Here is a 22250-nt window from a genome sequence, read left to right as displayed (position 1 = left end):
CTATTTTTGCTCCTTTTTTTTTTCCATCACAATTTCCAAGTAACTTCGAATATTGAAGCTTGTGAAGAAAAAGGCCTTATTGAAGTCTTGGGCAAATACTGCTATAAGTGGGAGAGGTCTTTAGAGGAATTTAAGGAATGGTGTTGGAAATATCTCTAGTATGCCAAATATAAACTCTTCAGGGAAGCTGAGATTTAAGTAGTTTTCCTACTTTACAGTATTACTAGTTAGTGTTCTGAGTCACGGAGGGAAAAAGGGAAAGTTTCTTTTTAAGTTGAAATGAATGCTGTTTCCTGTGGGTTAGGTTTTCTGTTAAAAAAAAAAAAAAAGGATGACGATATGAAGACTTTGCCTTTGGGCATCAGCATGGCGCACGTAAACTAATGCTGCCGTTACCTGATACAGCATCACTGTCTGGGATTTCCTGCCACTTGACCTTCCTTTGTGAGTATGGTTCCCCTGAGGTGGTCTAGGATTCTCTCACAGGAATGAGGAGTCCCTGGACAGCGTAGTATTTGCCTTCATATAACGGTCCAGTATAACATCATGACCATCCCATTTAAATTACACATCCCCTCAGTCACTCTGTAGCCTCACCTAATATTTCTCGGTACCTGATGGGAATTATACATACACTGACAATGAGACTTTGCAAGCTAATTTAAGTGTCAGTGTTTGGGCAACTGCCTGAAGATATTATTTATCACAACAAAATAAATAAAAATGGTGATAGAGTCTTTCATCGGTTCTGTTGGGGAAAATCAGGAAGAGATACTTGGTGGGGAATTGCTGGCCACATCAGTGAGTGTGAAGGTCTTAAAGTAACCAGTCTGTACACACACACACACACACACACACACACACAGAGGAATATTACTCAGCCATCAAAAAGAATGAAATCTTGCCGTTTGTAATGATCTGGATGTATCTAGAGGGTATAATGGTAAATGAAATAAATCAGTCAGAGAAAGAGAAATACCATATGATTTCAGTCATATGTGGAATTTAAGAAACAAAACAGATGAACATAGGGGAAGGGAGAAAAAGAGAGAGAGAGGGAAGCAAACCATAAGAGTCTGTTAACCATAGAGAACAAATTGAGGGTTGCGGGAGGGCAGATGGGCAGGGGATGGGCTAAACGGGTGTTGGGTATTAAGGAGGGCACTTGTTGTGATGAGCACTGGATGTTGTACGTAAGTGATGAATACTAAATTCTATACCTGAAACCCATATTACACTGTATGTTAACTAACTGGAATTTAAATAAACACTTAAAATAAAAATAAAAGAAATATATACTACAGTGCAAAAAACCCTACCAAGTTTATTTGTATACGGTGCTTAGAACACTGAGTATTAAGTGTGGTGGTCTTAGGATCCAAGGTCAGTGGCGTATTGCCTTCTGCCACTTGCTGCTGTGTTCACTGTGTCTACAGGGGGCACTTTTATGGTAGTAAATCAAAGCACTAGGTTTCGAATTTGCTACTTCGTTTTGTTATTGTATCAGTAGCTTGTTTGTAAAAATACCTATTTTTGTCCAAAGCCTGACATAGGGCAGCAGATTATTTCAACTTTCTTTTAGTGACTTGGTATGGACTTGTTGTGGGCTTGACCCAAGATTTACATTATAATCTACATCGTGAAAGTAAAAACTTACTTGAATATTTCCCACATTGCGCCTGCCTTTCTTTTCTTTCTTTCTTTCTTTCTTTCTTTCTTTCTTTCTTTCTTTCTTTCTTTCTTTCGTATTTTGCAAAGTTATTTTCCAGCTTGGGTGATTATAAAAACAATCACTCAAAGTCAAAGTATTGCCTTTCCTACTACCCTTATGTTTAAACTCATATGAAAGTGTTCTAAACTTTGTTGGATGTACTTATCGTATATTTACTTTATGCCATGTGAAGTGCTCAGTATTCATGATCTGTAATACAGATTGTGAAAATGTAGTGATTTTCTTTTCTCAAAGTTTATCCTTGCTTTTAAGTAATTTTTTTTGGAAAGAGTTGAAACTTTCATCCGTTCATTTGTTTGTTCAACATACATTTATTGAATTTCTCTTATGCGATATTCATTACTCGTGCCTCAACCATTGTTATGTAAGTAAAGACTACGTGCAGAATCTGGGAGAGCGCTTCTTAGCTTATTTACTCTCTAGTGGTAGAATTATGTTAGAATCTCAAATTCCAAATTTAGCCTCTCTTAAGCTTACCTCTGTCCCTGTACTTTATTCTGTGATATGTTCCATGAGAACATGCAACTTAAAATTGTTCCTGCTACGAATGTTAATATCACTTTAAGTTACCCAGAAAAGATGCCTAGGTTAAAAGAATAGCATACATGGGATAGAAATAAAGACGAATGCTTTCCAACTAAGAATTTTGTGGTTTCATGTATTGGGGACTTATTTTCATATGGTTCTGTGTAACTATACACTGTGTGGAGTTTATAAATACCAAAGCAGCTGTGGTTCAACTAAAAGACCACTAGGGAATCGGAACATGAAGACTCAAATCCCAGCCATGTCACCGGCTGGGAGCATAAACTCATACAAGGCATACTCATTCTGAACATCAGCTTCCTAATCTTCATGATGGGCATAACAATTTCTGTCTTACAGTGTGGCTGTGAAATAATGTGGTCGAAAGTTTCTGGTTAACTAGTATTTTTTTTTGAAAGTTCTCTTCTATTCCCTGAATTATTTTTCTTTCCTCTGAGATTATTTCCCACTTCTGTGTTTGTTTGTTTGTTTGTTTGTTTTTCAGGTTGTAAACTTTTCTCAATTTTCTGGTGATTTTTGGTGGTCCATTCATACTTAAAAATGGGGCATCTGAAAAGCTGACCGGCAATCGTGTGTGAATAGTCAGTGCTGGTCAACTGTCAATCTTTGTTTTAGGATGAGTGGGTGGGAACTGCCGATTACACCACGAACCCATAAATGCCACAGTTGTTGGACAGGTGCCCTCCAAACAATTTACTCAGTTTTGTAAGAGAAGAACATTGCCATTTTCAACAGGAAGTAAACGCTTAGCTGCTGGACATTTGGCACATGGGGATAAGTGAGAAGGTTTCAGGGAGTCTTTTGACTCTAAGGGCTACATATTTTCCATTAATACCCACTACTTTCACCCCGCCCCCTTCACTCCTGCTCTAGGTCTTTACAAGGTTCTGTGAGGAAATTAACTCCCAGGAGAAACCCAGGACCCTCCAGTCCTTATTCTTAAACTATACTTTCTGCTTCGACAAGGGGATTAAATGAATATATGCACATTTAATGGTGAGGTTGTCCCCCCACTTCCAACCTTCCTTTCTTACATGGCTCCTGTAATGCTGGTAGCCAAACATTTATCCTGTGGGGGAGATTGAAAGTCTCTGGGGGAATCTTTATCAGTCCAGGAGGAAAGAGTACACTTTAATGCCAAAAGCTTTATTAGCAAAAAGAGTGTCGATAATTATAAATGGGACAATTCATCAAGGACATGTAACAGTCCTGATTCTGAATGCAACTAACTTCAAAATACATAATCCAGAACGTTTGGTTCTTTTTGATATATCCTGAAAACTCAAATTACTTTGTTTAGATAGTGATTTTCATGGAAACATCGTATTATGATATAAAGGTTTCCCCTCAAAAGTCTGTACAAGTCCATTTACTTAACAATTTAACTTTTCTTTTGCTTTTATGTTTATACAAGCCACAAATGCACATAAAGTACCAACTAGTTCCATAAGATTTGTTAATAAAAATTATTACCCTTTTAGCCAAGTAATATTTTACTTTCATGTTCTAAATAACATGCTTCTTTTTTGTTGACTTGTTTTTAGTTTAGTGATTTCCTACTTACTTTTTTATGGAGAATGAGGATTTTGCTCTTTTTTTTTTTTTTTTAAAGATTTTATTTATTTATTCGACAGAGATAGAGACAGCCAGCGAGAGAGGGAACACATCAGGGGCAATGGGAGAGGAAGAAGCAGGCTCATAGCGGAGGAGCCTGATGTGGGGCTCGATCCCAGAACGCTGGGATCACGCCCTGAGCCGAAGGCAGACGCTTAACCGCTGTGCCACCCAGGCGCCCCGAGGATTTTGCTCTTTGATAGGTCTCCCATCCTTTCCCTCACCAAACCCCCCACCACAATGCTATTACTATTTCTTCTACCATTTAAAAAAAGATTTTATTTATTTATTTGACACAGAGAGAGAGAGCACACGAGCGGGGTGGGGGTGACAGAGACAGAGGACGAAGCAGACTCCCCACTGAGCAGGGAGCCCAATAGGGGCTTGATCCCAGGACCCTGGGATCACGATCCGAGCTGAAGGCAGATGCTTAACGCTACCCAGGCACCCCTCTTGTATGATGTTTTTAATTTTCAAGAGTTCTTACTCATCCTCTGAATATTCCTTGTTTCAGGAAGCCAATATCTTTTCTCTCTGGGAATATTAAATGATAGGATTTTGCTTGTTCTGTTTTATTTCTTTTCCCTGCATAGGCAATAGTGTGTTTTGTTTTGTTTTCTGTGTGCTCTCTATCTTTCATGTTAGAGGCTTTCCTCAAATGTCTGGTCATTCATGAGATGCCTACTTATGTTTAAGGTTAAGGGACTAAAAAACTGCCTAGATGCTTTAGCACATATATGGGGCTTGTTGACCATGAACTTTAACTTTAGGTCATCTAGCTGGGCTTTCTGTTGGGGAACCACTGGTTGTCAGCATTATTTTCTTTCTCACGTCTCACTGGGAAAAGTGGCATGTGCATATAGGGAGGGAAGGAGTTGATGGTGGCCATGTTTGGTGGCTATCTTAGCCTAACTAGTTACTTTAATTCACTCAGACTCTTGCATTCCAACATATGTCCTTGCTTCCCTCCACTACAGCTGATCTCACAAAGGTCTCCAATGACCCAAATAGCATATATTTGCATGTATTACTTATACTACATATCATTTACATGTATCTTTCAGTATGTTACTTATATTTAATTTTTTTTTAAAGATTTTATTTATTCAACAGAGATGGAGACAGCCAGTGAGAGAGGGAACACAAGCAGGGGGAGTGGGAGAGGAAGAAGCAGGCTCACAGCGGAGGAGCCTGATGTGGGGCTTGATCCCATAACGCCACGATCATGCCCTGAGCTGAAGGCAGACGCTTAACCGCTGTGCCACCTGGGCGCCCCTATTTAATTTTTTTATTAGAGAAATTTTCAAACATACAAAACTTAAGCGGAATATTATAATGGATCCCCATATACACATTACCCAGCATTAATGATTATTAACTCAGGACCAATCCTGTTTCATCTATACCCTGATCCACTTTTCCTTTCTTAGTTTATATTGAAGCAAATCCCAAGTATATTATTTCATCCACCTATGTACATTTTTAATGACTGTATGATATCTATATATTTAGACAATTCTGTTTTTGAACACTTGTGGATTTTATTTTTATCATTCAAATTATAACACTGTAGGGGCACCTGGGTGGCTCAGTTGGTTAAGCATCTGCTTTTGGCTCAGGTCATGGGGGATCAAGCCCCACATTGGACTCCCTGCTCAGCGGGGAGCCTGCTTCTCCCTCTCCCTCTGCCTCCAACTCGTGCTTGCTCTCTCTCTCTCTCTAGTGCTCGTTCTTTCTCAAATAAATAAATTCTTAAAAAAAAAAAACAACTCAGGGATTCCTGATGGTACACACTATTTAAAAAAAAAGATTTATTTGTTTATTTGAGAGAGAGAGAGCGGGGGGGAGGGGCAGAGGGTGAGAGAGAGAGAATCCCAAACTTCACGCTAAGCACAGAGCCCAACAGGGGGCTCAATCGCCCAACCCCAAGGTCACAATCCAAGCCAAAACCAAGAGTCAAACGCTTAACTGACTGTGCCACCTAGGTGCCCCTACAATTTTTTTTAATTAAAAAAGCAAAAATGACTTTTTGAATAGGTCCTTTATTTAACTTGTATTCAAAGTCATATACATATAATGTTTACTTCCAGCACATTTAGAACGCTTATATATGTAACCTTGTATCCCAAGTCTTGTGAAATAGTGTGTGTGTGTGTGTGTGTGTGTGTGAGGTGTGTTGCTTTTTATAGTGGAAATAATCTTTTTTTATTTTTTTTTTAAGATTTTATTTTATTTATTTATTTGACAGAGAGACAGCCAGTGAGAGAGGGAACACAGCAGGGGAGTGGGAGAGGAAGAAGCAGGCTCCCAGCAGAGGAGCCCGATGTGGGACTCGATCCCAGAATGCCGGGATCACGCCCTGAGCCAAAGGCAGACGCTTAATGACTGCGCTACCCAGGCGCCCCGGAAATAATCTTTTTTCTTAAATAAGGTTATTGCTTGCTACCGAGCTTTTAGAATTTGACTGTATGGCTGCTATGTGCAAGGTGTTATGGAAGATATAAAGGGTCCTCACACACGAAGTCTGTCTTCAAGCAACGTGCAATATAGTTGGGAAAATAGTAGAAGGTAGAGAGTGAATGCCATAGGAGCAGAAGGAAAGTTATTTGGCAGTGGAAAAAATACTATCCTTTATATATGCATAGTGCTTTACAGACGTAATTTCATTCAATAATGTATAATATACTGAAGACTTACTGCTTATAAAGACCTATATCAGGGTATGTAACAGTGAGGCAAAGAGACAAGGCTTCTGCCCTGTTAACACTAGAAACCAAACTTCAGAAAGAGAAATCTGACCAGATATTTGTATAGCCCTTGCCTTAGTTTGTTTTGCTATAACTAAATGCTATTGACTATGTAGCTTCTTTTTTTTTTTAATAGAGGGTTTTTTTTTCAGTATTTTAGTATTTGAGAAAGAGAGAGAGCATGCACATGAGAGAGAGAGAGTGATTGAGAGAGAGAGAGAGAGAGAGAGAGCGTACAAGTTGAATGAGGGGCAGAGGGAGAAGCCGGCTGTCTGCTGAGCAGGGAGCCTGATGCAGGGCTTGATCCCAGGACTCTACGATCATGACCTGAGCCGAAGGCAGAAGCTTAACCGACTGAGCCACCCAGGCGCCCCTAGATTATGTAGCTTCTAAACAACACAGGTTTTTCATAGTTCTGGAGGCTGGAAATCTGAGATCAGGTGCCAGCTAAGTCAGGCGAGGGCTCTCTTCTGAGTTGCAGACTTCTCATTGTATCCTCACATGGTGGAAGGGGCGAGGGAGCATTGTGGGATCTCTTTGATAAGGACACTAATCCTATTCACGAGGGTCCCCCCTCCTGACCTCATCACCTCCCAAAGACCACACAGTGGGTGTTAGGATTCCAACATGTGAATTTTGGGGGAGACACATTCAGACCATAGCATTCCATCCTTGGCCCCCCAAAATCCATGTCCTTTTCTCCTACAAAATACATTCATTCCATCCCAACAGCCCTAAAAGTCTGTGAAGTGCAGAGTCTCATCTAAATCTGGTATGGGTGTGATTCAAGGTATGACTCATTCTGAGGAAATCCCTGCCAGCTATGAATCTGTGAAACCAAAAAATTATGTGTTTCTAAAATACGATGGTGGGACAGACATAGGATAGACATTTTCATTCCAAAAGGGAGAAAGAGAAAGAAGGGGCCATAGGTTCCAAGCAAGTTCAAAACCCCGCAAGGCAACTAACATTGAATCTTAAGGTTTGGGAATAATTTTCTTCAACTAGATGTTCAGTCCTCTGGGATGGAGGTCCTACCTTCTGGACCAACTCGGGCGGAGGAGAGGTCTCACCTTCTGGACCCTCACAGGCATTTGTGGCCCCATGGCTTTGCAGAGCATCTCTCATGGGTTGAAGCTGCATGCCGATGGTTCCCCCAGTCTGGGATCCCAGGGGTGGCCCCACCCCCATGGCTTCCTTGGGAATTGCCCTGGTTGGGGCTCTCTGGTGGCCTTGCCCCAGAGGTGGCCCTGTGCTTGGTTGGGTTGTACACCCACAGCTCTGGGTGGCTTCATCCTTCCAAATCTAGGTGGAGGTAGCCATGCTCCCATGGCTCTCCTGGGAAAGGGTTGTCCCCTCATGGCTTTGGGCGGTACCACTTTGATTTGGGCAGAGGTTGTGTGGCCTGTTGAAACTCAGGAAATGCCCCGCCCCAGCCTTGTGAAACTGAGGAGGCAGCTCTGATGAGCTGGGGTCCTTCCTCCTTGTCTTGAAGAATAGCCCAATGTCACAGCCATAGCTCTAAGATCCCATCCTGTAAATCCAAGACCAACAGCCAGCCTCATTCCTTCCTCTTTAGTTTACACGGCCTTTTCCTTCTTTGGTCGCTACCTAACTCTGTGGTTCAAACCCAAACTGACTCCTTAATCAAAAGGTGGCTTGGCCACACCCTGTCCTCTCCTGAACAAGCTTTTCCCATTTCTTCCAATATGGATATGCTGAAAAGTATCCAGATTTTTAGGTTCCACTTCCTCTTTGATTAACAATTTATCGTTAAATCATTTCATTTCTCGCATTTTACTATAAGCATTCAAGAAGAATTAGGCCACTCCTTCAACACTTGGCTTAGAAATTTCCTCAGCCAAATATCCAGTTTCATCGCTCACAAGTTCTACCTTCCACAAAAGCCCAAGAGGAGAATCCAATTCAGCAAAGCTGTTTGCTGCTTTATGACGAGGATCACCTTTCCTCTCTTTTCGGATAACATGTTCCTCATTTCCATCTGAGACCTCATCAGAATGGCCTTCACAAATCAGAAATCCATCAGATTTCTACTACCACTGTTCACAACCACTTAGGTATTCTCTAAGAAGATGCTTTCTCTATAGCTTTCTTTCCTGTTCGCCTTCTGAGTTTTCACCAGAATTGCTTTAAATGGTCTATTCATGGTGATGTAGGTTTTCTCTACCACGCACCCAAAATTCTTCCAGCTTCTATCAATTACTCAATTCCAAAGTCACTTCCACATTCTTCGGTATTTGTTACAGCAGCACTCCATTCTCAGTGCCAATTTGTCTTGGTCCGTTTGTGCTGCTGTAACAAAATATGAAAGACCATGTAGCTTATGAACAATAGAAATTTATTTCTCACAATTCTGGAGGCTGGAACTCTGAGATCAGGGTACCAGCAAGGTCAGGTTCTGGGTCTTAGACTTCTTGTATTTTCACTTGGCAGAAGAGGCTAGGGAGCTCTGTGGGATCTCTATTATAAAAGCACTAATCCCATTCATCAGAGTCCAACCCTCAGAACTTAATCACGATCACATTAAGATTCCAATTGTGAATTGGGGGGAGGAGGGCACAAACATGCAGACCATAGCAATCCTCTTAAGAAACTATTCAGCCTTTTTTTTTTAAGACTTTATTTTTTAGAGTAGTTTAGGGTTCACAAAAAAGTTGGGTGGTACAGAAATCTCTCATATATTCCCTGCCCCTACACATGTATAACCTCCCTCATTACCAACATCCCCCACCAGAGTGGTACATTTGTTACAATTGATGAACCTACATTGACACATTATAAAAACCCAAAGTCCATAGTTTCATTCTTGGTGTACATTCCAAGGATTTGGACAAATGTATAGTGACATGTATCCATCAGTATGGTATCATACAGAGTATTTTCATTGCCCTGAAAAGCTTCTGTGCCCTGTTTATTTATCCTCCACCTCAGCTGGAATCATACAATATGCAGTCTTTTCAAATTGGCTTCTTTCATTTAATAATATGCATTTAAGTTTCCTCCATGTCTTTTCATGGCTTCATAGCTCATTTCCTTTTAGTGCCAAATAATATGTCATTGTCTGGATGTACCATGGTTTATTTATCCATTCACCTAGTGAAGGACATCTTGATTGCTTCCAAAGTTTTGGCAATTATGAATAAAGCTGATGTGAACATCTGTATGCAAAGTTTTGTGTTGACATAAGTTTTCAGCTCCTTTGGATAAATATCAAGGAGCACGATTGCTAGATCATATAGTAAGAGTCTGTTTAGTTTTATAAGAAACTGCCAAACTGTCTTCCAAAGTTGCTGTACCATTTTGTATTCCCATGAGCAATGAATGAAAGTTCCTGTTTCCCAATGTCCCCATGCCAGTATTTGGTGTTGTCAATATTCTGGATTTTGGCCATTGTAATAGGTGTATCAGTAGTCTTTTTTTTTTTTTTCACCAGCAAAATTTTATAGTTCAGCAACTTGTTTGTGGATTTTCCTGGCAGCCTCAACAATATTCAAAATTGAGGTTAAGGCTCCACAACTACAAAATTTTCCCTATAACATAAAGTAGCCACATCGCAGAGGTGACGATTGTCAGCATATTGCCAGAAGTGGAAGAGAGTTGGCATGTGTCTGCCAGTTGGTTTTTGGTTTAAAGAATATCCTACACAGGAGACAGTGCTTGTCCCAACGGCTTCTGTGTAGTGCCATAATCTATACGGTAACTCAATAAAATGCTTTTATTTATTTATTTATTTATTTATTTATAAGTATTTATTTATTTATTTATTTATTTATTTGACAGAAAGAGAGACAACCAGCAAGAGAGGGAACACTAGCAGGGGGAGTGGGAGAGAAAGAAGCAGGCTTTCCGCTGAGCAGGGAGCCCAATGTGGGGCTCGATCCCAGGACCCTGGGATCACACTCTGAGCCAAAGGCAGACGCTTAACAACTAAGCCACCCAGGCGCCCCAATAAAATGCTTTTAGACAACAGTACTGGCTTATTAAACATTTGAAATATTTCCACAATAATAAAAGATGATATGGGGTCCAGAGAATACACTTAGGAAATATCTATTTATACACCCAAATATTTGAAACCTCTTCTAGAAGCTAGATCCCTTCAATAGTCTTAAAAAATGCTGCTGTGTGGACAGGCAGTTAAATTGCCATATATGGTGACAATGGAATGTTTTACACTTTGTTATCCAATAGAAGTATGAGACATATATGTACTTTAAAATTTTCTATTAAACAAATACAATGAACAATAATTTTATATGTAATGCAACATACTGAAAATATTTTAATGTGAGTCAATATAAAATTACTAAGATAGTTTATACTTTTCATATTAGGTTTTCAAATAATATATGTATTATTGAGTTAGGTGTGTATTTTACACTTACATATCTCAATTCACACTTAAAGTGGATCTACGTTTCAAGTGCTTTTGCACAGCACAATTCTATTATCCCTCAGCCTTCAGTCATTTTCTGAACCATTTGGAGGTAAGAAAACCAGTGTACTGTTGAAACAATGAATGCCCGGAGCCAGTGCACACCATACATCATTACTGTCATCTTTCTGGGAGTTGGTCCATTAAAAGTAATTGCCTTACCTGAACAGCAGCCTTCTATTACTTGCTGAGGATTATTACACATTCTCTTGAATAAGATGTGCAAGTGGCTTGGTACTAAATACAACTCATCCTTTAGAATTCTCTGCATTTTCTGCAAGAACTCCTGCTTATTTGAAGCCGATTGCCAGCTGAATGTCTTCAGATAACTCCCAAATCACACTTGGATCCACACACTTCTCAGACTTGCTGAGAAGGCTGTCTTTCAGACTCTATACTTGACAGTTTTCTCCTTCCACAGTCAGATATGGGAGCTTGCCATGTTATAGTGTGGCCCAGATAGAAAGGTTGTGATAAAACCCTAGGAAATAACAGGCACATTGACTTGTCAATGACAGCAAATGTAGTGGGATGAGTAAGAAAGAATCAGTTGTAGTTGTCGCCATGCTTTTGAAAGACATGTTTGTAAGTTGTCCTCATCTGTAACCACATGTCCTTTTAAAAAATATTAAACAATCTATCATTTTTAGTACCGTAGGGCTCTGCTTTGTCACAGTGTTTGGTCCAAGTCTCTTTCAGCACAGCCTAGTAATGCTCATCTTGGGTTTTCTAAGGCTGATACAGTCAACACGGCTACTGTTATTAAGATCCATGCGTTTCACTCCTGATATATTTAAGAAATCTTTTCTGTTTTGCGGGCAAAGGTGATGGTGATCACGGTTGTTACCTCTCTTGAATGTTAACTGACCACATAGTTACCAAAATAGAGTAAACGCTTCCAAGCACCATACTGGTAAAAACAAAAACAAAAACAACACACAACCAAAGCGGAAACCCTCCATCATGCGTTAGGTCAGCATGCGGGTCAAACGTTGCGTGAAGTCAAGTCCCTGCAGCCCACGCGGTCCGTTGCTATGGCCGCCCTCCCAGCTGGGCCGCTCTAGCTGCGGGAGGCCGCTTCTCTGTGGTTTCGAAAAACGGGGCTGGACTGGAGCCGGGTGTGTCAGCCGTTGGGGTGGGACCCCGGATGCTCTTGAGTACAAGGTGAGGTAGAAGCTGTGGAGCACTAACCAGAAATGAAACGGAAGATGAGCAAAGATCGGGCGACAGACAGGTCAGGGGTTGACCATATTTCAACACTCAGAAAAAAATTTAAAATTGAGGTTTACATCACAACTGTGTATTCAATACCTCGTACACATCTCGTATGTTAATTTACACGGGGTCCTTTTTAAGGCTTTATTTTACCTATAATCGTCATTTTAGTATTTTACTTTAAATCTCCGAACTTTTTATTCTCTACAGAACTTAAAAAAAAAAAAAAAAAACGAGATATTTTTTGGTTCTTTGTGCCCTGCGCGTTCGTGGACGTGCATGTGTGTGTTAAATCAGTCTCTTCTGTGCTCTACTACAGTGTGTAATATGAATTAAAACTACCCAGGGATTTGATTTAAATATACCACCTATGGAGCTTATGAGAATACATCACTTTCTGATATCATTGGGACTTTTTGATCAATTAGTCAAATATGACATTTGAGGTCTTACTATTCTCTTAGATTTAAATTACTGTTCTTCATATGTGTTGATCAGTAATTTATGGTTCAATGAAGAAAATCCTATGGATGAGTACTCATGTAGTACATATTACATTGTACTAAAAGTATGAAACTTTTGGTATATTATTTGATCAGTTTTTAAACATGCACTGAAAGAGCCTTTAATGCGATAAATTGGATAAATTGTATGTAATTCATATCCATTAAACTACTTCAAATATCCTTAAAGAATTTGATGGTATTGCAAGATTTTTAAGTCATTTTCATAAGTGAAATATGAACTTTTATATTTTCTCTGTCTTTCCTCACTTTACAGATGCAACAGCTTGAGAGACAAGTTATTGATGCTGAACGTCAAGCAGAAAAAGCTTTTCAACAGGTAGAGTATAATTCTACCTAAAAAAATTTTTTTTCAGGTGCCCGGGTGGCTCAGTCGGTTAAGGGTCTGACTGGCTCAGGTCATGATCTCAGGGTCCTGGGATCAAGCCAGAGAGGGACTCCACCCTTGGAGAGGAGCCTGCTTCGCCCTCTCCCTCTGCCCCTGCCCCCGCTCATACTATCTCTTTCTCTCTCTCTCACTCTCAAATAAATAAATAAAATCAAAAAAACTTCTTTTTCCCTCTCTCTACCAATACAGACCTTGTTTTGCCCAAAACAATCCTCAAAATAGTCTTCAGCCCTTCTCTACATCCTATCACTTTGACTGTTCTGTGAGCTGGATCCATAGAGAAAATGGAGAATCTAACTTTATTTTGCCCCTTAACAGATTTCAAAAAGATGAAAATGCTTCCATTAGAAGGTTTTATCTTCTGAAAAAATCAAATATGATTTTTATGGCAATCCTAACCATAATGATGTTTTAAATATAAATATGTTCATAGCAGTGCCTTTCATAGAAATAGAGTTGAAAATAATATGAATGCCGTATTATAAGAGAATGAATAAGTGAACTATATTCATTCCATGAAATATTAAACAACCATTAAAAGTCATTATTACAAAAGACATACTAATACAGAAAAATGCTTAGAGTTATATCAGGAAAACTATATACAAAAACTTATTCTTAGTATTAATAGGCATGTGGGAGAAAAGTCAAAGCTTTGATATATCACTTGACTCAGTCTGGGCCTTGCCAACATTAAAATGAGTGTTTTGGATGAGCCCACCAACCTTAAAATTTGTCTAATGAGCCTCACTCCATAGCTTTCACATTTTATGAAAAGATCTTTGTCAGATTCAGGCAAGTCAGGATTTTCAAAATTATCATTTTTTCAAGGAAATGTGTATTAAATTTCTTATACTTGCTCTACATTTGTCATGTTTCTTCTCTTCAACTTAAGTACTACCAAATCTTGTTTTCACCTAAAAGATTTAATCTTATACAGTAGATTGATTTAGTGGCCTGATAAATTTCCAAACAAACCCAATCTAACCTAATCCTTGATTTTCTTAATTATACTTAAAAGAAATTCCTAAAATTTTATTATGCCAAATTTCAACCTGTACAAGAGTAGAGAAAATGGTATAGTGAACCCCCATCACCAGCTTTAACAATTAGTCAACTCAAGGTTAATCAGTACGTCCATCCACTTTATTCTTCTCCACTCTCACACCAGGTTATTTTGAAACAAATGCTAGACATCATATCATTTCACCCATGAGTATTTCAGCAACTAATCTGAAAATAAAGATTTAAAAATCATGACTATAGTACCATGATCACACCAGTAATTAAAACCTCAAATTTAGGTATTGCTAGAGGTTCGAGTAGTAATGATGAAGATCTATGCTGTGCTTGGTTTTTTAATATTCTTTAGCTGGTAAGACCAAATAGTTACATTTCTATTTGTAGCTATAAAAATCCAGTAATTAACAGTAACCTCATTAAAGGTCACTTACATTCTATGAAAGACTCCCGTGTTTCTGTCCCTCTTTGACATTCTATACTAATGTCTTTGTCTTTGTCTATTATGGGCTCTGTGTGTATGTCCCTGTTTAGTCCCACACCTGGCAGCACACATTCAGCAGTTTGTCTACCTCTCTTTCTTAGCTCTCTTTATCTTTCCTTTTCTGACTCTGGCCTTTCCCCGTGACATCTCTCTTTACCTCTATACCCATGGTTATCTCTCTCTGTTCTTCCCTACCTTTCCCTTCCCTTTCTTTCTTTCCTTTAATGCCTCATAGTATAGGAAAGAAAGAAAGAAACAAGGATGGTTTTGTTTTGCCTTTTCTTAAATTAAAATTCTTAATTTATATATGCAACACATATGTTTAGCTCTGAAAATCAAATTAGTATGTCTTTCTTATTTGTGATTTTCAGGGTTTTCTTCTGTGATTCACTAGATCTTAAGAGCAAAAAAAGAATCCCCATTCCCAATTTAAAGGAAGCAAGCCATGACCGTTTGTAGCCATTAGGGCCCAGCCATTGATCTTGATAAGCTAATAGGAAGAATTTCTGATTTGAGGTTGTCCTTTGAGGATATCAGGTATAAAATTATTTAATTCTGTGTGCTACATTTTAAAGCAAAAAGATACCATGATTGGCTAAATGGCCTTAAATCAAACCTCCCCTCCCGTAAAGAGTGAGTGAGAATTGCAAATCTCCCCAAATTTCTATATAATTTAGCAAATCGGTATTTGTTTCTGTCACAACACTTTAAATTTATTCAGTACCTATTTTGTTATGCCCCAGAAGGGATTCTTTCCTTACATAATGATACATTATATTACATTATGTATTATATTATTGTGTATGATACATATTATACATTATATGTTATACATTATATTTTATACATTATTATATTATACATTACACAGTATATTATATTATACATTATACATTATATATTATACATTACATATTATTCACTGTATTACATACATGTTGATTCTAAAGGTTTACAGGAAATATAAAGAGAGCAAATGAATTCTCATGTACCGATTATATTACCTTGTTTTGGCCTTCACATGACTAAGTAAATGTTCTTAACATAGAGTAACCACATCCTTTGCTATCTTTAACAGTTTCCATGGGACTGTGCCCTATCTGCCATTTATGTCCCTTAAATTCAGCTTGTCCTGTCATTGACTTATATCCTAATACTTAAACTGTATTTATATTAACCAAAAAAGAGCATTTTGCCATTAAAATCAGTAGTCAATTGAAACTAACTCAACTCTGCACTTTAGCTTTCTTCATTTTTCCCCTTGTTTTTAATGAGTGGCATTATCTTACCTGTGCAACCATTAAATAAGTTGGCTGTAGAAAAGAAATCATACATTTTCCAGAGAAATCTTGGCACTCATTATACTTAATGCTGTAGTACATGTTTATTGCATTTGTCCAAAGTTTGGAAAGCAGTATGTGCGCATCAATCCCATATTACTTATTGAGTATTCCTGTGAGATAGAAAAATAGCAAATCGCACATGTGGGAGATACTGATACACGGGATTTATTCTCAAGTATCTGGTTAGGTGTATATTCCAATCTATTACACTAATTTATGCTAACCAGGGACACTTGGGTGACTCAGTCAGTTAAGCGTCTGCCTTCGGCTCAGGTCATGATCCCAGCGTCCTGGCATCGAGCCCCGCATCAGGCTCCTTGCTCAGCAGGGAGCCTGCTTCGCCCTCTGCCTGCTGCTCCCCCAATTGTGCACATGCTCTCTCACTCTCTCTCACAAATAAATAAATAAATAAAATCTTTATTTTATGCTAACCAAAAAGAGGTACAATAATCTCCCCTATAGAAATCTGTGTTTTCATTCTGTCCTTCTGGCCTCAATCCCTTGCCTGAGTTTGATGCAGACTTGGTAGGACTTGGATTTTAAAGTTCTCTCTGACCATTCTCATATGTGGACTAATCTGCCTCTCTGTGAAGTTGGTTCTTAGATTCCAAGTCATTTGTGGTTCTTAATAAGTGACAACTACTCAGTCACGCTATTACCCAGGACCTTGTGATGATTTACTTCATTGCAGGGAAGTGTACTTTATCCAGTGCTATTCGTTTTCACCTTCAGTGAGAATGGTTCTGGCCTTATTGCATAAATTCTGGAGCACTGTTTCCAAAATAATTGTGTTTAAGATGTGATAGAATAATTAATTAATTTGCAGTAAATTTTAAATAACTGGTAAGTGGTCTGAGATTCAAAATACCCTTATAATTCCTTTCTTCCTTCTATTTTGGAATGATCAGGTATTTTTGTCATGCCATTGCAACATATATAGAAATAGAAACTTTTAAACCCCCCTCCTTGAAAATGCAGTCACATCTTAATTACCTGTAGTGAGGTAGGGAAGGATGAAGTTAGAAATGGGATGAGTGTGAGCAAGGAAATGGAAAACAGCAGTGGGAGTTGTGTCAGAGTCCCCAAGACCACCCTCAAGGTTTGATGATTCCCCAGAAGGACTCACAGAACTCAGAAAAGCTGTTATACTCACAGTTATGGTTTATTACAGTGAAAGGATACAATTAAAATCAGGAAAGGAAAAATGCACATAGAGCAGAGTCCAGGAGAAACCAGGTATGAGCTTCCAGTTGTCCTCTTGCACTGGAGTTACACAGGGAGGCGCTTAATTCTCCCATCAACGATATGTGACAAGCTACAAAGTATTGCCGATTAGGGAAGTTCACCTGAGCCTTGGTGTCCAGGATCTTTTTTGGCCGGGGGGGGGGGGGCAGTGGTGGCGCGGGGGTGGTAATGTCAGTCTTGTAGGCATGGAATGGATGTGTGACTAACCTTAGCTACTCAGTCTCCAACCTTGCACAGGTCAAACTGATACAATGTGGCCCAGGAACCAAGGTGAATGAAAAAAAAAAGAGGCATTCACCATAAATCACATTATTGGCATTAACTATCTGGTGTGGCCCAATATCTCAAGTATATAGAGTCTTATCAGGCAGAATATTACAAGGGCTCAGAGGTTATTTTTTTCCAGGAGCGAGGCAAATGCCAGTTCTTTTTTTGGAATATGCAGGGTTTGAGCACCCCAAGTCTGCTGAGTTAATCCTTTACTACAGAATAGCTTAGGGGCCTCAGAAGCAATAAAGGTTTTGGGGAAATGGCGGAGGTGCATGGATGCAACCAGAGGCTCTCCTAGAAGAAAAGGCGAAAGGTAGTCTAAAAGTGCAAAGCATTCTTCACCAGAGGATATCCATACATAGGTAATTGCAAGAGTTTCTTTAATGAGCAATTTGAATTCGTAGATGTTTATTATTCGTCAGTCTCTGAGTAGTTGAAATTCTTATATGGTTCAGGTTAAATGACTGGAGAAAGAACTGGGCTGCTTTCTGTGTACTTGTAGTGAGATATTTTTAAAGGCTGCTTGGTTTTACTGTAGGCTCTTATCTTTTCTGTAGACATATTATTCATACATATTATGAAGGAAGGCTGGTGGATCCTGTGGAACTTGGTCCTAAGAGGACCAGTTGGCAAGTAGATCGCCTGTAACTACTTTGTGATCTCTCTCCCTAAGAGATATTGCCATTGTTGCCAGTATTTTTCTTGCGTGGGAAGGTTTTGTTGAGCTGAAAGTAATGATCAAATTTCACAGTCGGACATGGCAAAGTTGCATCCAAGGAGCTCTGACTGTTGCATCCATTCGTAAAATGAGAACACCTTTTAAATGGAACATATTTTTCAGGGGATAAGAGTACTCCCAAATCAGCGGCACCTGGCTGGCTCAGTAGGTTAAATGTCTGCCTTTGGCTCGGGTCATGATCCCCGGGTCGTAGGATTGAGTCCCCTGTCGGGCTCCCTGCTTGGCATAGAGTCTGCCTCTCTCTCTCTCCCTTTGCTCCCCTCCCCCATACTCTCTGACTTGCTCTCTCTCTCAAATAAATATATAAAATCTAAAAAAAAAAAAAAAGAAAGAAAAAAAGAAAGAGTACTCCCAAATCATAGTTTTCTAGAACTGTAGACCTTTCCTAAGCAATAATAGGACAATTTTATGTGGCAGCCCAATGTTTGTAGGGTGGCTTGCTCCACTTAATAAAAGAAGACTATAGATGTAGATCTGGTAATATTTATTTATATTCTTCTGTAGTTACTCTCCTTGAGATTTGTAAGGGCAGAAAAATTTCTTCCCTCCTAAGTTCTTTGGCTTGTCTAATAATTAAATTGGCATAAGATAGATTAACAGGAGAAAAACAAGTTTAATTTCATACATTTGGGAGCTCCATAAAAACACAAGACTCAAAGAAGTGACGACAGCAGGCAACTTTTATACCTTTTAGATAAGAAAACAATACATTTGTGAAGAATTGACAAGACAAAGGGGTTTGGGCTTGGGGTAGTAAATTAGTGAAGAAGTAACGAGGTTTGTTTATACAGCCTTCTCAGCCCTAAATTCCCTATCTCCGATGACACAAATGCCTTCTTCCCTCCTGGTACAGGAGCGGGATTTATTTCCAGCTTTCAGGGGGACAGAAGAGGGTCAGAATGTTCTTAGACCAGCTGTGTCTTAAGTAACTTGAATTCAGAATAATCAGTATGCCGAAGTGGCATATTTTGGGGTGGCACATTCTGCTCCCCTACCGGTCTGTCATCTATTACTCTGTCCCTGAAGAACTACCATTTTGAACTTGGTCTCTGCCCTTGTTTCTCTGCTTCCACAGCTATAGAATGTCCTGTGTGGACCTGGCTGAGCCATCTTAAGAATGATCCTTGCTTGGTATTTATTGTTCAGCTCTCTGTCCTCCTCTGGCTGTTTTTCATGGTAGCATTTCTGATGTAGACCTTTGTCCTTGACTTCTCGGTCTGCCATTCCTGCAGAAAGCCCACTATATTATGTTAAAAACATAAATCTTAAGATAACTTAAAATTTTCATTTGGATAGTGAAATGCAGGATTTTTCTCCTACTTTTAGAATCTACCTTTTATTTTTATAGTTTTCAGACATCTGGGTGGTATTTAAGTAGGACACTTTGGCATCTGATTTGAATTTACATTTCTGTGGTGAACCCACAGATGACACTTGTATTCATGTTTAAAAAAACCAAACTAACCTTAACACCCTCCTTCCAGAGACCTTCATTAGTCAAGTATTTTTGAACTTTAAGTGGATTCATCATGATTTTTCAGAGGTGTTTTTAACAGTTTAAGATTTTTCATCTTAATTATCATTAATTTCTCAAGTGCTTTTGCATATTTTTCTTCTTTGCCCCCTACAATCTAAAACATTACAAAAATTACATTCTTACCTGTTTGAAGTATATGGAATAGAAATCTTAATATACAATGCCCAGTACTTTATTTTCTTTCTTACTATCGTTAACATCTCACGCATTCCCTCATATGCCCAGATGTGTTTTGCAAAAGACCCACGCAGAGCCAGTGTATCTTAGATATTAAAATTAAAGCATCACTCAACCCCAGGTCACACACCACTATCTTTTATCTTGCTCTACTTTTCCCCACTGCCTTTATCTCCTTGTATAGCGTACTGTATGATTTTTACGTCTTTCTTGTATTTGTGATCTCTCTTACCCACTAGAATGTAATTTCTTTGTGGACAGAGATTTGGGGTCCATTTTATTCACTGATATTTTCCCAGGGCCTGGCACTTGGCAACTATTCACTGAATGTTTGTTAAATGAATGAATCAATAAACCCTCGCTGAACATACTCTCCTACCTATATCTTAATTCTCATAGTTTTTTATTTTTTGTGATTCCATCATTTGGGGTTTTAAAGTTCTTTTGTTTTCCTTTTCCTTCCCATTGTGTATGTGTTTGTTTTTCACCTAAGTTCAATTTTTTTCTCCCAAAATGTGCTATTATACCAGGTCATCCAATCTGATCTTTTCTCACTACTCACCTTCTTTACTTTATATTCCTACTTCATTTAAAATATGAAAAAATGAGGGCTGCAAACTTTCTGATTCTATACTCACATGAAATGCTTCACATATTATCATTGCTCTAGTAAACATGTTCGTTACTTTATATGATAGCAAAATTCTGAGGCTCTCTTATGTGCCCTTATGTACCTCAAAGGTAAACACCACTTGGCAAAATAGTCTCCAGACTTTATAATTGTTAATACATTAGTCTTCAGGCTTTATGATTGTTTAATTGCTAAAACATGCTGTTCAGTATTTTATTTTTATGATGATACCTTTTAGGAATCTATTTAATGTGAAAGTAAAATGCTAAATTCAGTACTATAATAAATTAAGTACGTGCATAATATTAATTTTCTAACCCCTGAATTTAGGTACAAGTTATGGAAGAGAAATTAAAAGCAGCTAATATTCAAACCAGTGAATCAGAGACAAGGCTGTATAAAAAGTGTCAAGATCTAGAGACCCTAATACAAGAAAAAGATGACATCATTCAAAACTTGGAACTGCAGCTTGAAGAACAGGTTAGGAAGCATTTTATCATCACAGTCTAAATACATGCATTTATTTATGCATAATCACAAAGGTTAAAGAGAGAGAGCCTACACTTCTAAATTTGGGTCAGGAATCCACTTATTTTGGTCAACGCAATCACATTTATTGGTGAAAGGTACAAATAAAATGGCATTCTCTTTAAGTCTGGGTGATTCCAAGGCCATTTCTAACACTTTTTGGATGCGACTGTGCTCCTTAACATTCAGACTTTTCAGAGTTTGAATGTAGTATTCAACTTGAAAACACTTGGTTATCAGCAGGCATTTCTGTCTGCAAAATGTTTGAAATAGATCTTTGCTTTAGATTTTTACGGTGTTAGAAATATTTATGGAACATTGTGTTTTAAAGGTATGTTTGATGTGAGTCCTTCTGTTTAAAAATGTGTACACTGTTTTTAAACCACTTTACTGAGATCAAGTATAGTTTTTAGTTTAAAATTTTAGTAGGAAAAAATTGCATTAAGGTCATTTGCTTAAATCATCATTTAGCATCATTTAAGTATGACCACTATGAAATTATTAAATATACTAAATTGTTTTTTATCTTCAGCATTTTTTTTCCCATTTCTCTGGGGATCAGTATTTCTTTAGGTCAGTGGTTTCCAACTTTTCACCATCCCCCAGCCCCCACCCACTGTGATTTATATGACAGTCACATTCTCATAGTTTTGTGAGCATAACCAGATTTTAAGATTGGTAAATGTGAGCTAGAGTTTTTTATTTCATTTTTTCTGGATCTTTAAAAACTTGCGTGTAAAAATAAAATAAAATATGTGAAAAATAAAAACTTGTATTTGAGGGGAAAACGAACCATGCTCCAGAAGAGATTCTGATTCTCCTGTACCTAACGTGGTTGACCCCTCTCCTACTGTCATAAACCCTAGATTTTTTCCAGAGCTCGCTTATTTTATTGATAAATTCAGTGCTTGGATTTCAGTATATGATCTTTCAGAGAAAGAGAATTAACAGTTTTAAAACTAGTAGTATTTGCATATGCCTTTGTGGTTTATAATTATGTCTGCTGGACAGTGGTTTTCATTTTTTACTCTATTTGATGATTTGAAGGTAGATG

At 38.4% G+C, this 22250-nt stretch overlaps 2 protein-coding genes across 2 annotated transcripts in view; one reads left to right on the top strand and one right to left on the bottom strand.

Moving 5' to 3' along the window:
• PLEKHH2 (pleckstrin homology, MyTH4 and FERM domain containing H2) overlaps positions 1 to 22250 on the top strand; it is a 95542-nt gene that overhangs the window by 5448 nt on the left and 67844 nt on the right. Inside the window, exons 2-3 of the mRNA XM_008699810.2 lie at positions 13091 to 13153; positions 20999 to 21148. Of these exons, the coding sequence (XP_008698032.2) occupies positions 13091 to 13153; positions 20999 to 21148 (213 nt within the window). The remainder of the gene's footprint in view (positions 1 to 13090; positions 13154 to 20998; positions 21149 to 22250) is intronic.
• Positions 11122 to 12004, bottom strand: C1GALT1C1L (C1GALT1 specific chaperone 1 like). The gene is given in 6 exon segments (XM_040623525.1): positions 11122 to 11180; positions 11183 to 11301; positions 11303 to 11539; positions 11541 to 11826; positions 11829 to 11965; positions 11967 to 12004. Coding segments are annotated over 6 exon segments (876 nt in total).

Source organism: Ursus maritimus, unplaced genomic scaffold (assembly GCF_017311325.1).
Source record: "Ursus maritimus isolate PB19 unplaced genomic scaffold, ASM1731132v1 scaffold_6, whole genome shotgun sequence".
Lineage (NCBI taxonomy): Eukaryota > Metazoa > Chordata > Mammalia > Carnivora > Ursidae > Ursus > Ursus maritimus.
Note: the sequence above shows the minus strand (reverse complement) of the source record. Positions and strands in the feature narration are given on the sequence as shown.